Here is a 16,617-nt window from a genome sequence, read left to right on the forward strand (position 1 = left end):
CTTTCCTCAGTAAAGGACTCAGTATCTGTCATTAAACCCACTGAAACCCTAATTTGAACATTTAAATTCAGCTTTACTTTGTGCATTCAAACAAAATGTTCATGTTTCATCAGTCAGATTACTGGAACAAATGTTTGCTCGTTTGAGCTCTGAGTCTGTTACTGTGTTTTGTGTTTTGCTTTCCTCCTGACATGAATCAAAAAGGAACATTTCTGAATCCTGAGCGGGAAACTGTCTTCCCAGGAAAAGGATTTCAGATTAAGTGTGTTTCATCAATGTTACTGTAGCGTGTCAAAACCTGTTCAGCAAGATTTCTGTCCTTGGATTCCATGTAATAAATCCCCTGGTGTAGCACTCAATATGTGTTCACTTTTAATTTCTGTTTTGTTAAAGAACAAAAACTACCCAGAATTCACTGCGGATTAGTTCAGGGTGTTGACCCTTAGCTCTTGTTTCAACGTTTTGAGATGCCCTGTGGGAACAAATATTATCTCCAGGTTAATGTTACAGCAGGGCCATTTCTCCTGGATGCCTTTTCTTTATTCAAGCAAATTTCACGTGCTTCCGGTGGTTTACCTTTCAGACTAAAGGTTTTTACTGAGTTCTACCATTAAGCTGAAGAACTTCATCACACTGATTATTTTTCTGCATAAATATAACATTCATCCTTTCAAATGTTAATATGACTGTTTGTATATAGCTAAGAATGAATCCTAAGATAATTTTTCCCGTCATATATATATATATATATATATATATATATATATATATATATATATATATATTATACAAGTTGAACACATTAACAAATGATGAATATAAGTTGACATCTGAAGATTAAGCTCGTTTAATTTATTATTATTAATTAGATAAAATGATAACATTAGTAATGAAAACAGTAACGAACTTTTTTTTTTTTTAAATATAAATTTTTATCTTTTAATGATATTTTTCCAGTAAACCTTTTATTGTGAAGCCTGACAACAGGAAGCGCCTTTATTTTGAAGCGTTCCGGAGCGCTCCTCTGCCCGTACGTGCGGAGGTCACGCACGGTGACGCTCAGAAAGTCCGCCAGGCGCGCCGGGGAGCGCCCCGGAATTAACGGAGGGGAGAGAGACGCGGAGAGAAGACGGATCCGGACGAGTGGCACCGATTCCCGGACGAACGGCGCGTCCTGAGGCCGGAAGGCTGCAGCTGAGAGCGGCGTAAGGAGCGAGGACCGGCCGGAGGAAAGGACACCCCCCCCCTCCCCAACCCCCATCCTCATCCTCATCATCCCCACCACAAAGCCCGTCTTTATAGGTCGGTACACCGGAATTATTTTTCTACTGAAGCCTCCAAATCACAGAAATAAGAATGCAGAGAAGTTTAAAGTCTAACGTGACCGAGCGGCGATAATCCGCTTTGGACTGACCGATCAATTAAAGTCTGTTCGCCGGAGAGTCCTCCTCCATCATCCCTCACTCCTCCCCCTCTTTCACAAAAACTTCATGTTTGTATTCGTCCACATTCAACATGTTTCATTTAAATGTGAAACAGATAAATTGGCGATCAACCTACAAATAATTTCTAGGATAAAAATAATTCTAATAGTTTTACCAGGAATGTTATTTTATGCTTTTTTTTTTTTTTTTTTTTTTTTTTTTTTTTTTGTTATTTAGTTTTAGTGGAAGCAGACTGTCTTTGACACTGTCTTCAACAGGAAGTAGATGTTTTTTTTATTTTTTTAAATGTAATTATTTATTTATTTTTTGGGGGTGAGATTTTGATTTCTAAAAAAAGAGGACACTCGTTCTGGGCTCCGGATACTGAAATGATACATGACGTTTACTCAGATGAAAACCAGTTAACCTCTGACATTGTCATGAATTTATAAAACCTCCCGGACACGTGAAGGCTGTTTGTGCTTCCACGTCGTGTCACGTCACACACATTTTACTTATTTATCACACCCTCTATCTTTAAATCCTCAGTGCAGTCCAAGGAAACAACAAAAATCTTTACATGGGAAAACTCCGGCCACAGTCGTTTTTAAAATGACTCTGTTGTGTCTTTTTGGACGCAGCATGTTGGATGTTGGAGATGCTTATTGCTCTGAAATATGCTTTTTGCGCTGCAACACTTTACAGGCCTCATTAATAGCAGCTGTGTGTTGAACAAAGCGGTGTGTAGTGAATTAGAGATATTTGTTGCCGTGTTAAATATCTCTAACCTGTTCAGACATCGAGAGGATTCAGAGTCGTCACTTAAAAATCGCCTCCTCTCCACACCGGTTAGCGGTTCGACCAGGTTCAGCTTGCTTTTCCCTCCACTCTTGGGTCCTCCTTGTCATTTTCCGTCTCCCTCATCCGGGCCTGTTTGTGAAATGAAAGGAAATGCTGACTGTCATTCTTTTTTTTTTTTTTTCATTGTGTGCGTTTTGTAGCTGAAGGCTCCCTCCATCCATGGCCTTCTCCACGTGACCTCCAGTGACCTCAGTCACTCCTGCCTGCTGCTTTCACTTCTGATCCACCGGAGAACAGGGTGAGACCACTCACACAGTTTTACATGCTGTCTGGTTTGCTGTAACAGGAACAACAGTCCTGCACCACTGAACTCATAATTCTTTTTTTTTTTTTTTTTTTTGTTATTTTGTTTTTGACTAGACTTTGAGAAACAGCAACTTGGATCTGTATCTCAAAATACCAATCAATCTCTGCTCTGGATTTTATCATGGGCGCAAGAGAAAAATTACATTTAACATTAATCCTAATCTGCAGTATCAGTTCTGTCTCATATTCTTCTGGTTTATTTTTCACATTTAAAATTCCCACTACAAAGAAGTCTCATGTCATGTTTTTTTAGTAGTGGATGTTTTTAAACGATTTTTCTCCATGTAACAAACGCAACAATCTAATGCAACAATTACTGTACTACTGGCCTTAATGTTTAAAACTCACCTTTTTGTTTTGTTTTTCCATGAAAAGATTGAATATGAAGATTAATGGACAATTAGTCATTTAATCATATCATCAAAACGTCATCCTGCCCCTGTTTTCATAGTCAACTTTTCATCCAAAAAACACTTTTCTAGGTTTCAGTATCTGAAATGATACTTTATTGGCATATCTCCCTTTTTTCCATGTTTAGCAGCATTTGCATGGTGAACATTCCCTTTTCATTGAGCTGCGGTACCAAATTACGGGAACGCCGCTCCGAAAACTGCTGTTTCCCGGCCGTCTGTAATTACTCCGTTCAGACTGCGGTGAACAGAATAAATCCTCACCCATCATAAGTGCGTCCGTCCACAGACTCAGACTGACTCTCAGGTGTTTGATGCCGAGATGATGCGGAAGTGCGGATGCCTTCCATTCACGCCACTTCTCTCTTCATGCCAGTGAATAGATGCTAAATTTAGTTTTTCTATTTTTAGAGCACTGCCCTCGATACAACATGTGCATGCTGAGATGAACGCTCTGATTTTATGCTGAGTAGAACCAACAAACGTGTATATATCGCACCATCACTTTCCATGAAGTCTAACTATCTCACCCACGGTGTTGACATAATTCAGTTATTTGCGTTTCACTGTCTTTTCTCTCAAGTCCAGTTGACGTCTATAAGATCTGCAACGCAAACATTACGAAATACAGATCGGTATCGATTCTCTCTGTAATAATATGACAGATTTGATTTGTGGATGCTCTCCACAAAGCCTTGAAGCTAAATGTGAGTAAAACACTCATGTGCTGTACTTTGAAGCTGAATTCAAAGTTTTGAGGTTGCTTTGATGTGGATTGTGGGGGAGAGTCTGCAGACGCATAAATATCTACTCTGCTCAGTCAAGCCACATCTTTTCTAACTAGTGGATGTTTCACATTTCATTCATAAATGACAAAGTTGTATGATTATGGTCATAAATCTTCAATTCAATTCAACGATTTCTTTAAAAATTAGCCTGAAAGCACTTCAAGTCAGCCATATTACCATTTCATCATCTATCCTTCACAAATAATATGCTTATTGGGGTTGATGTCAAGCTCAGCTACCATCTGCATCTGTCAAACGCATCCTAGGTACTGTCTTTTTTTAAATATCATTTTGGCTTGACCATCCATCCATCCATTTACTCGTCCATCTGTCTTCCTATTTGCATCAACATTTTCTCCCCCCCCCTCCCTCCTCCTCCTCCTCCAACATCTCTCTCTCCCGCCCTCTCATCCTCTTGTTAGAGCCACTGAATTATTTAACATCAGACTCGTGGGCTCGGCTGCTGAGCTGGGAGGAGATGGGAGGAAAAGGATGGAGGGAGAAAGGGAAGTATGGAGGTGTCCGACGCTGCAGGAAGCCGTGAGTCAGCAGGGAATGAGAGAACCGGTGGGAGGGAAGACTGAGACTGTTTATAGATAGCTGTAGGTGATACGACCGGAGAGAGAGAGAGTGGCGTCAGATGCCTCCCGGTGTGTTTGTGTGTGCATGCGCGTATCGATTGAGCAGAGAAGGTCATGGAGCCGAGGGGAGATTAGCACAAACTAGAGTGGGAGCAAAAGAGGAGCGCCACAGTCGAGCTAACACCTCCTGTTAATAGCAGCTAGGTAGGAAAAAGAAGAGCTTAAAAAAGAGAGAGAGAGAGAGAGAGGAAGACGAGGCGAAGGACAAGAGGAGCTGTTACAGTATGGGGGAGAGCTACATGTACCAGCGACTCCCCTACACCCGAGGAGAGGAGGAGGGGGAGGACGAGGACGAGGAGGAGAGGGACAGGAGGATCGGGGAGAGTGTCGGGGGACGAATGGTAAAGTCTGGAGTTGTGAGTCGACGTGCAGTGATTTCTGTTCCCTCCCTGTGGTTACAGTACATGTTTGTGTGTGTGTGTGTGTGTGTGCGTGCGTGTGTTTGTGATCCTGTGTGTAGTGATGCAGTTTATTGGTCACTGCAAACAATATGAGGTTTGATTTTGAGGCCCGGAGTTATCAACTGAAAGTACACATAAAACTACAGCAGCATTTTGTTCAGTATCATCTTTTTTCCTTTCTGTAAAGCAAACTCTGACTTATACTGCTCGTGTTTATAATAATTGCTCCTGTATTTCCTCTGCACATTACACTGTGTCCATTAGCAGTATCCACTAACATACTTATTATGATAATGTACAGTACAAGGCAGGACGCACACAGCCAATGAGGACTTGTTAACACTGAGAGTAAAATGGCTGAAATGGGTGTGCTTACAGATGCAGTGTGAGGAGGGGACAGAGTGGCTTCTGGAGTTGCTAACAGACGTACAGTTGCAGCAGTACTTCTTGCGGATCCGAGATGAGCTCAACGTCACGCGACTCTCCCACTTCGACTACGTCAAGAACGAAGACCTGGAGAAGATCGGCATGGGGCGTCCAGGTTGGACTCATTACGCCATATTTGTTTAATGTTTTCAAATCTCAGTGTAAGGTAAATTTGACTTCATTTTGTAAATCCTCAGCGTGGATAGGTTGAGATACGTTTGTGATTGTGTCTGTTCAGGTCAAAGGAGACTGTGGGAGGCAGTCAAAAGGAGGAGAGCCCTTTATAAACGCAAGTCCTGGATGAGCAAGGTACAGTTCCCATCTGTGCAAACACACTTAGACGTGACAAAATATATACAACGTCGCAACCAGAACCGATTATTGAGCGAGAAAATTTCCAGATTATCTACATTCAGAGCGACGATATTCAAACATGCCAACTCAACACTATTAAAGCTGCTCACTTTTAGATCTGGATAAAGAGAACTATCAAGGAAATAGAGCCATAATTCTGTATTTTTCCCTCTTTGGCTGAACGCCCCCGCAGCTCATTACGATCATATTTGAGTGAAAATCAGCTATAGCTGAATTTGGAGAGGAAAACTACAATTTCATGCATCTGACTTTATGCTTATTCAGCGTGACGTGCAGCAGGAATTTAGGGTTTAATGGTTAATCAACATCTGGCTGCTTTCAGGGTGTTTGACTGTAAATAATAACGGCTTCTATATGAAGAAATGTAAAATTGCCCGTTTCTCCATCTGGACTTTGCAGGTGTTCCCAGTGAAACGTTCTGACACCGACCCCCCGCAGCCCCTCCCCCAGGGGGCATCCTCCAGCAAGGCCCCGAACAGCAGCGAGGCGGGGGCGTCCCTCACCTGCTTGATCAGGGAGTCCGAGCTGCAGCTGTTCGAGCGGCTGGGAGATGGCACGTTTGGCGTGGTGCGGCGAGGAGAGTGGACCGGTCCCAATGGCAGAGTGGTGAGCTGGGGGGGGACACGACAGAGAGGATCATGGGAAGAGGAAAAGAGAGTCATGATGGCTTGTCTGATGCTGATGTCCCATCACCAGCTGGTCCAGAGGCGCTTTGCATCATTTGGCGTTGGAGCAGAATTAGACACGTCAATGTTTTCTTTCCCTCTGTGTCCCTGCAGCTGTCGGTAGCAGTGAAGTGTCTGAAAGCTGCCGTGTTAGACTCAGACGGTCTGGACGATTTCATCAGAGAGGTGAACGCCATGCACTCACTGAGCCACCAAAATCTCATCCAGCTGTACGGCGTCGTCCTCACACAGCCCATGAAGATGGTAACAAACACACACACATGCACACAGATTTAAGGACATAGTCCTTCTTGTCAAGGACAACAGAATGAAATGTCATTTCATACTTTACTGAGCTCTGTGGCTATTTCATTGCGTATCTGTGTGTAGGTGACTGAGCTGGCCCCTCTTGGCTCTCTGCTGGATCGTCTCAGGAAGCGTCAGGGTCACATCCTCATCTCCTCCCTCTGTAACTATGCCGTACAGGTTTGTTAACAGCAAAGAGCGAAAAACAGGATATAAGAAAGATAAAGTAGAACCCCACAAATTCCTCTTTTCTTTAATTTCGTCTCATTTTTGCTGCAGTGCCCCACAACAGATGTGAATACAAACTAAGACACAACTCAAATGAGCCAAAATAATCAAATGAAGCACGCGTTGTTTTGAAAATGTGTGTCTGACATTTCCTGTCACCAGTGAATCACAACTCTGAAATGATGCAGAAGTCACACAAACTATTAATGTGTTTGGCTTGTTTTGTGTGTGTGTGTGTGTGTGTGTGTGTGTGTGTGTGTGTGTGTGGCCATGTAGGTGGCGTGCGGCATGGCCTACCTGGAACAGAAGCGTTTCCTTCATCGGGATCTGGCAGCCCGCAATGTTCTACTGTCCACCAACGAAACGGTGAAGATCGGAGACTTTGGCCTGATGAGGGCGCTGCCCACACACACTGACCAGTACATCATGGAGGAGGGTCACAAAATTCCCTTCCCCTGGTGAGGAGGAGGAGGAGGGGGCTCATCTTAACACTGCGATTTCCTGTCCCAGTTGGATGACTCATCAAACCCTCCGGAGTCTTAATTATCTTTGACATTGTCTTCTTCCTGTTGTTTCTCTGTGACTTCATCCTTCCTTCCCTTCAGGTGTGCTCCGGAGTCTCTGAAGTCTCGCACTTTCTCTCATGCGTCTGACACCTGGATGTTTGGGGTCACCCTGTGGGAGATGTTCACCCACGGGCAGGAGCCGTGGCTGGGCCTTAATGGGAGTCAGGTACGTGCAGAGCTGCACAAAAGTTCTCAAAACTTAAATCCATTTTCAGGGTGTTACTGTTCGCACATGTGTGTATGTGTGTGTTTGCAGATCCTTCACAAGGTGGACGTGGAGGCCGAGAGGTTGTGCAAACCAGACGACTGTCCTCAAGACGTCTACAACGTCATGCTGCAGTGCTGGAGCCCCAAACCAGAGGACAGACCCACCTTCATCGCCCTCAGAGACTTCCTGCTAGAGGTAGCACGTTAGCTTTAGTCATCTGGACATGTGGCCGGTCTGTCACAGAGCTGAATTTCATTCATATTTGTTGATCATTTTTGACCAAATGGACTAAATGAGCACAGATTTTTATCACTGACAGTAAAAATGTCAGTAATGAACATTTACACTCACTATTTCATTTTAATTCAATCAGCCGTTGAAAGTAATTGTTTTTCAGCTAGACAAAGTGCAGCATCAGGCAACCAAGGACGCTAACAGGAAAACAAAGTGGGCACAAATAAATCACCATTTAGATAAGATGGCATGAAGTGTTTTTGTCTCGATGATGATGCTCATTATTCACACCCCCCCACCCCCCGTCCTCTGCAGACTCTGCCCACAGACATGAGAGCCCTGCAGGACTTTGAGGAGGAAGACAAGCTCCAAATTAAAATGAACGACATTATCACCATCATCGAGGGCAGGTCAGTGTGCGAGGAAGCTTCCCTGGAGGATCCATTCGCTCCCAGTTACCTTTCTACAAAATGACTGTGTGTGTCTGCGTGTCCATCTTAGTGTCGGTCCTGCTGGTCACTGGATTCCTTGAATTTGGATAGTTACTGTTTCTGCTATCTTGTGGCTCCTGCTGTTCATTCAACACACTGTTCGTTCTTGTCTTGTTCATTCAAAGCAAAAGTCACAAGTTAAAACATAATCAGATTTTCAGTCAGTGATGGAAGTTCGTTCATGTGACAGGAAAAAGTCAATTTTAGCTGTGCTGATTGAATGTGGTCACACAAAAGACAGTTCAGTGTTTAACTGTTGGTATGTTGTGTATTTGTGTGTCTCCAGGGCGGAGCATTACTGGTGGCGAGGTCAGAACAGGGGGACGCTGCATGTCGGCCAGTTTCCTCGTCACGTGGTGACTTCGGTCGCAGGCCTGTCCGCCCACGATATCAGCCGACCGCTCAAACACTCGTTCATCCACACCGGACACGGAGACACCGACCCTCACCGCAGCTGGGGACACGCAGACCGCATCGACAGGTGAACAGTCCGCAGTCATCGGCACAGTCATCGGGGGGGGAATAAAAAAGCATTGGGAGTCAGTCATCAATTACAACTTTTTAACTAGCTTCAATTAGAGAATTAGAACTTGTCAAATAAACAGTCCAACCAAATTATTTAATTTCCCAGAATACAAGGAGAAACACAATTAGACAATTGTGAAATTAGATGCAGAACTCTCAGCTGCTGACATGAAGGAAGTTGGACAGAACATAAACGTGGCGTTCTTCTATTCCTCTCTGATTTTAGTTTTTCTTCTTACAAACTAAATTACAAACTATTTGCACATACATGTGTGCTTTTTTTTAACTCTCCACTGGAGTGCAGCAGTGAACCACCTGTGCTGCCTCAGCATTTGTATTTATTTATTTATTTTTTTACATTACACACATCCAACGCCTCCTACCAGGTACGATACCTCCTGGATTAGCAAAGGTATATTTATAGGTCAGGAACAGCTACAGTTCTGTAACGAATTATATTTGTTGTCTGCACCATCTGGTCCATAGCTACCACAGAAATAAATGATGTCTGGTTCAGCTGGAACTTTGCCCATGTTGTAACCTTCCTGTAATTAAGTATGAAGGAATTTACTGCTACATTAATCTATTAAATGTGTTTTCTGTATTGCAGTCTGTATTTGGGGAACCCCATGGACCCCCCTGACATCCTCGGGATGGAGTCCGGGATCGCCAGACCAACCAAACTTCCGAACCGAGCCAAAAGTACTGTTCTGAATACGAAAACCCACGTGATGGAAACTTTTTTTTTTTTTTTTTTTTAAAAATAACAGTGCTTGTAATTGTTGTTTTTTTTGTTTAGTTTGTCTTGAAATGTTAATGGTGTGTGGAACAGTGCTGACTGATTTGGTTGTTCTCGCTCTCTCAGAGCAGCCCCCACCTCGCCCGCCTCAGCCTGCTGTTCTGCTGAAGAGTACGTTTTTCACACCTGGTCTTTTCTGCAGCGTACAATCTGCCCTCTAAATACACGCTGCGTACTCTCTGACTCCACTGTGTGTGTGTGTTTGCAGAGCCCTTCTACGACTCGGTGATGGACGATTACGACGACGATGATGACGCCAGCGCTTCGTCTGGGCTGAAGAGGCTGGGCGTGTCCCTGGGTCTGAAGCTGCGACCCTGGGAGGGGTCCGGAGTGCGCATGGCCAAGAGCGAGGTGTCGCTCATTGACTTCACTGATGACAGCTTCAGCTCCACCACGCCCTCGCCGCTTACTGAGGCAGAGCAGCCGGATGAGGACACACTGAAGGTGTACATCTGCACATAGAAGAACATGGAAACTATATTATAAATAGATAAAACCAACAATAAGAGTATCCAAAAGTCCCTTTTCCTTCAAAAAATGACTGCTGCTTTTCATTGAGATTATTTTCATAATTCATCAAATGTAATGTAATGTCCAGGCACATCATGTTAGTCCGTTCCCTCCCTGTGATGTGTGGCGGTGCAGCCATCACATCACAGGGATGGTTTTATATACACGTCATTCAACGGTGACAAATTTCCACGGCCTTTAAGGGAAGGCTTGGGAACCAAACCCACGACCTCCTTATTGTGAGGCTCAGCCTTTGGCCCAGAGATATCATAAATAACCTCTTTCCTCTTGGATGCATTCAACACACGTGTGGGGTGATGGATTGCTGCTCACGGATTGATTATGTGATTCCCAGATTTAGTGGTTTACTTTGGGATTTCACATCAATTCCAGCTCAGATCTCCGGTCTCCCTTTGATTCTCTCAATCAAGCTGCAGTTGAACACTCTTTAGGGTTGGGATGGAGTTTCACAACACTGTCACAACACCAGTTTGGAGTAATAAAATTATTATTTTATGTGTCTGTGTCGTCTCAGGATACTCCCTCCATCCTGGACTGGCCTCTGCCGCAGCCGTCTTACGACGAGGTTGCTACGGAGCTCGAGGACCAATCAGAGGACCAGGAGGTGCGATCTATCAACAAGGGACTGACTGACGAGACGGCGGTCACACCCGGTGCTGCTATTTCGGGCAGGAGTGAGTCACAGTCAGCTGACCTCTTCCAAGAACTGCAGAGAGAGGTGAAGTAAACACCAATTCCATGTCTGTCTATCTGACAGACACACATTTCAGTCTCTGCTCATATTTTTGTCCGCCACTGTTCAATTCAGGTGATGGTGAAGCTGCAGGTTCCCATGGCAACCGGCCGCTCCCTCCCGTCTTCCCCCCTCCCAATGCCTCTGGCTCCTTTGGCCCCCCACCGACAGATCTGCCTTCCTCCTCCCTCCCCCTCTTCCACTTATTCCTCCTCCTTCACCTCCTGCTTCGAGGACCGGCCAGTGCTGCCTCCTCGCAGCCCCGTCCCCCCGCTGCGTCCGTCCAAGATCAGCCCCCACCCTCAGGCCCGCTCGAGCTCCATATCTCTTGGGGACAAGGAGGACACGCCCCCTCAGATCCCGCCGAGAGACCACACCTTTTCTCAGCCGTGCTCCCGTTCCTCTTCTCCCCTCCCTCTTGTGCCACCGCTCTCCTCCTCCCCCGTCGTGCTGCCTCCCCCTCCCCTTTCTGTCTCTCCCCGCCGGGCGTCTGGACTCCTAGGGCCACTCCTGTCCTCTTCCTCCTCCTCTTCCTCGCCTCAAACCGCATCCCATCCATCACGGCTCGCGACTCCTGGCTCCTCCTACACCACCGGCTCCTTACTGGAGCCCCTCCCCTTTCGGGAAGGACGTGGCCTGTCCTCGCTGATTGACGGCTCCCAGAGCTCTACTCCAGCCCCGCTGCCTGAGAGACCAGCATTTCTGGAAAGGTGTGTTGTACTTTCATTCAGATTTGGAGACAGACTTGGGAAACTTTTTAAACGTCAGACATCAGATTTAACGTCACACTTACCACTTTTCTTCTTGGCAGAGAAAACTTTCATATCGCTCTTTGAAATGCGTCGCTCAGTTTCGTCCAAAGTGACACAGCATTGTTTCACCGGATATGCAGTTCCTTTAGGTTACAGATGAAAATGCTTTTTCCAGCTCACTGGAAAATATTAGAAACACCAAAGAAGCGCTCACATAACACCGGCAGCATGAGCATCACTCAATAAAGAGTCAGAGTGCCTTTTGACTGACTGAGCTGGATCCCTCTCAGAGTGAAGTGTTGGTCACTGAAGCAAAAAGAACAAATTTTAGTCTCTCCGCAGCTTTAATCCACTTGTGTTATTGAATTTGTTTTGTGATGCTCTGACATCACGTCATTGAGACTCTGTGTATAGTCTTCGCTCCTCAGTCTGGAGGGCACAATAAGTAGTAATAAGTTTGTTTATTTGGACTCCAGCAGTTTCTAATCTTCCTCTGATCCATGCGGTGAATAATTAAATTTACCTCAGCTCGGCAATTACAGAAAAGTAATTGGAATAATAAATAACCTGGAATGACAAACTGTACCACAATAATGCAAAAACTTTTTTTTTTTTAACAACCGCAGTCTAAAACACTGGACTCAAACTGTGACCAATTAAAGTACATCTGAGTCTAAACATTAATAGACCACTGAATGTTTTAAAAAAATATTCACTAAAACAAAGTTTAAGCTTAAAAGTTCCATCTTTAGCTTGAAAAAAGAGAACATTTTGTGTGAAGGACTAGTTGTTAGCTCTTTTTGAACGTTCCTCCATATTATAATCGTATTATATCATTTTCCTAAGCATTGCCTGTTTAAATCGATCAGATACGGAGCGGCCAACATGGCAGCAGTCAAACCCATGATGCAGCAGCAGCAGCCTGGTGGAGGCAAACGAAATTCCTCCTACAACAACAACAACGGGCGAACTGCAGTACCCAGCATGCAACAGGAGAGTAGCATCAGGCAGGTGAGGGAGAGCAGAAGGAAGAAATCGTGTCATGCATCAAAAAGGTTTTTACATTGAAGCATTTTTAAATAACCTGTTTCTGTGAACAAGATGAATTTTCATGTACATGTTAAAGAATTCGATCTATCATCAGTCATTATTCCTCCCGTCATCACCACCCGAGAAGACGTTTTTCACAAAAGTCGAGTCCTTCCAACAGTAAGTTAAAGTGAAGTCAAACGAGGTATATTTGATAGGTGCAAGGAGCAGTCCATGGTGTCACGCTGGAGGAGTGTCAGGCTGCTCTGCAGAGTCACAACTGGAGCATCCCTCAGGCCATAAACCATTTAAAGGTACAAAGGTACACACATCTGTCAATCTTTTTTTGTATAAATCATATCATCTGTTCCCTTGAGAAGATGTCAGCAGTTCATGTGTATAGAATAATGGATCACACAAGGACGAGCCCAGAGAAACTTAAAATGATGTGATCTGCCGTCACTGGTCAGGAGCTTTGGCTCCAAAAAGTAGCAAATGAATGATTTATTGCAATTTAGACGATAAGAAGGGTTTTCTTGTTTGCTGCTTTGGATCCGTTCCAACTCAATTTTATTGGCTGGAAGATAAATTTCTGTGTTGAAACAGAATAAGATCAGTTACAAAATGAACAGGATGATTAAAAGGAAGATCATATAAAACCGCCTCTCACGTTTCAGGTGGAGCAGCTGTTTCGGCTGGGGCTGCGGTCCAGGGCCGAGTGTGAGGAGCTTTTGCAGCGCCACCAGTGGAACCTGGAACAATCGAGCACAGTCATGCTGGACACATACGGCCCGTTTCAAAAGAGGTAAAACCAAGCTAGATAATCTTAATTTAGTGATTACGACACTTTTAGTAGAGCTGCAGAGCATTAAGACCAGAAAGCAGGCTGTTAGACCGGTGAACTCCATGCCCCATTGAATGTGCTTTCACTTTACTATAGGACTAATTCATAATAATTATTTTTGACTTATTATATCGTATGCTTCCTTGTCTGAGTACACATTTCGTTTCATGCACAAACGTGCAAAAGGTGATAAATCAACCCTGAACCTCAAACTTTTCAAAACCTTAAAAGAACGTACGAGAGAAAAAAAGCATCTATCTTCTTTTCACTCCCTTTCTCGTTACGTAAATGTGTGATCAGTGTGGAGAACAGGCTGTATGGGAGGCAGCGCTGCACAGTACGGTGCAGCTGTTTTCTCTCCCATGTGTATGCGTTGCTGAGTTTCTAAACGCAACGATGCAACGATAGTTGGAAAACTGTGGAAAACCGAGTTCTCGAACAAAACAGGCACATCTGCTCTTCTTCCGCTGCCTGTCTGCTCCCGTCACTGTTAATACACTCAGCTTCTCAGCTAATTACCAAGTTTATTGTTATTATTTCTATTTAGTTTTTTCCTTTTCACCGCAGTCCAGATTTATATTCGCTTTTTTTTGGGGGGGGTTTCACATTACATCTTTTCAGATCTCCGCTCTCGTTTTGTTGTCCACCAACACTTTTTAAATCTTGAGCTCTCTCAAGCCATTCGACGCTTGGTGACTTCTGTTTGCTCTTTGGTTTTGTTTTGTTTTTTTCAGTACGGCTCTAAAAGGTCTTAGCGCTTTTCCTTAAACATTTAAAAAAGAACTTGCATCCCGTCCTGACGCTGCCTCGCTCTCCCTGTGTCGCAGGAAGTGAGGAGCAAGATCAACAACTGAGCCCGATGCCATTTGAATCAAAAGCGAAATGCTCAGATGACTCATCAACTCAAGGGATCGAGCCGCAGTCATGCTTTTCAATGAATGAAGGAATATAAGGCAGCACATGTGCCTGATTTTATGAACTGTGAATACCTGCTACTACCTGTGTCACACACATGCATGCTCATTATTTGCCAACAGAGCAGCCTGTTGAATGAGTCACACTATTTACTTGAACCGTTGCTATTTATGCTCTTTTTTTTTTTTTTTTTTTTTTTACATGATTATTGAGAATTTTCTGCTGAAAGCTGCCGCGAACCTTTAGTGGGTGTCAGTAATGCATCTGCTATGATCGCATGTGTGTTGAAGTATGTGTGTTGAAGTTTACGTGCAGGCATTAAGCTTACACCTTTTTTCAAGCACTGTAAATGCATCATGCCCTTTTGCTGTACATGAAACAACATAAAATCAGGGAAACGTCAGCGAACTATGAAGTTGTACTCTACTGTATGTTTTAACTATGTTGTATTGTACATCGCACTTTACTGAGTGTGTCAACACACAAGTGGATATTTTTGTCGACATGTTGACTGCTGGTCAGAAGACGATTAACAATTTAACTGGTTAGTGCCATTAATACAAATACTGATATCAACTGGTAGCATAACAAGTATTTCTGATGCATCATTTGTGTCTTAAAGCTTTGTGGGCTTCATATAGATATGAATGACTCACATGGAAGGCAATATGATGCCAAATGGCAAAGAGACAATATGTTCAATCTGCTTATAAATACAGGGTATTAAGTTAAACCTCTATAAATTAGACACGTAATGCAACTAAAAAAACTGATGTTTAGTATTTCCTTTTGTGAAAATCACTGCTCTATGATAATCAGAAACACATGCTGAAGAGCTTGATTGCCATTCGCCTGAATAAGTGGGCAGCTGTTGTGTACGAGTGTGTGCATGTGTGCTTTGCGCTGCAGCTTAGTGGTCTTAAGGCGAGCAGCTGGCAATGACCAACCTCATAGTTTACAAATACTGACCTTAAATGTGATTATTCATGGACATTCATTAGCAGCTAAACAGAAAATGGAATGAGTAGGAAATTGCGCATTGTTGCGGCGGGTTACAGCAGACCAACAGTCACAGATTGGTCAAAAAAAAATGCAGCACATAAATAAAAGCTGGTGAAATTCAGAACACATTCAAATGTTGTTAATGTAATTCCTGTTTATGTTTGTATGTCTTTGTGCGTGTGTGCACTTGCATATGTTCGAAACGGCTCTTACTCAGTGGCTCAGTTTTAAGCTCTTTAAGTCACAAAGTTTGTGTGCATTATAGTGTGTAATTACAGCAGCTTATACTTGCAAATATGGCCGCCGTTGTTTTGTAATAAACTGAGATTTGAGTGATTCTCTTTTCAGATCTCCAGGCGTTCTTTGTTTATTTCATAAAGCTAACAGGTTTAAGATTTTAAACACACAAAATGATCGAATGTTGCCGAAGCTGAGCTAAAAGGTGTAACTAATACATGACGATGAAATATGATCAAGAACTCAATAGACTTAAGTAAATTAAAACAGGAAACATATCAGATGTTTTGCTTGATATTCCATATTGAAAGAAATAAAAATTAAAAAACATTTTAATCACTTCAGATGAATTTAAAGCAGGACTGTATTAACCCTATTTCACCTTTTTTTTTATTTCTATTAAATAAAAAATGCATCACTTTATGGATAGTTTTTTTAATTTTATATATATATATATATATATATATATATATTTATTTATTTATTTATTTTATTAACATGCAGTAATGGTGGATGGCACATCTTCAGTGGTATTTAATATTTTCCACAGGAAGTAAGTTCAGGAGTTGAAGTAAAGTGGTTGAAACATGTTTGACAAAAACCTGCTGTTAGTCGCTAAACATCATCTGGGCACTGCTGCAGTCGTGTCTCTAATGGAAATCTTGTCTCTACTTCCTCTGGGATCAAACCTGTGACCTTTCCATAATGGGACCGTGAGGCCACCGCACCATCCCTCCCCTGTCTCGTTCAATCACCCAGTCACTCACATACCGCCTCTCTCCTAAATTGATTGCAGCTCCAGTGCATTGTGGTGCGATTGCTGAGTGTGATCCCAGAGCAGTACGGTTCATCAGCCTCCCTCTGCAGGACAACACTAAGCACTCTTGTCACATCCAGCAGCGATGCTTTGGGCATGAACA

The 16,617-nt window shown here is 43.4% G+C and overlaps 1 protein-coding gene across 1 annotated transcript; it reads left to right on the forward strand.

Annotated features, from left to right (window-relative positions):
* The first annotated feature begins 5,209 nt into the window (after positions 1–5,209).
* Positions 5,210–14,627, forward strand: tnk2a (tyrosine kinase, non-receptor, 2a). Its single transcript, XM_029529084.1, has 19 exons — positions 5,210–5,372; positions 5,496–5,566; positions 6,032–6,238; positions 6,412–6,561; positions 6,688–6,783; positions 7,108–7,289; positions 7,437–7,563; positions 7,654–7,800; positions 8,155–8,249; positions 8,617–8,811; positions 9,466–9,557; positions 9,721–9,765; positions 9,863–10,098; positions 10,700–10,903; positions 10,994–11,628; positions 12,540–12,681; positions 12,918–13,013; positions 13,377–13,504; positions 14,371–14,627. Exons 1-19 carry the CDS (start codon positions 5,210–5,212, stop codon positions 14,375–14,377), a joined length of 3,018 nt encoding a protein of 1,005 aa, XP_029384944.1. The 3' UTR covers positions 14,378–14,627.
* The last annotated feature ends 1,990 nt before the right edge of the window (positions 14,628–16,617 follow it).

The sequence above is a fragment of the Echeneis naucrates genome, chromosome 20 (genome assembly GCF_900963305.1).
Source record: "Echeneis naucrates chromosome 20, fEcheNa1.1, whole genome shotgun sequence".
Classification (NCBI taxonomy): Eukaryota; Metazoa; Chordata; class Actinopteri; order Carangiformes; family Echeneidae; genus Echeneis; species Echeneis naucrates.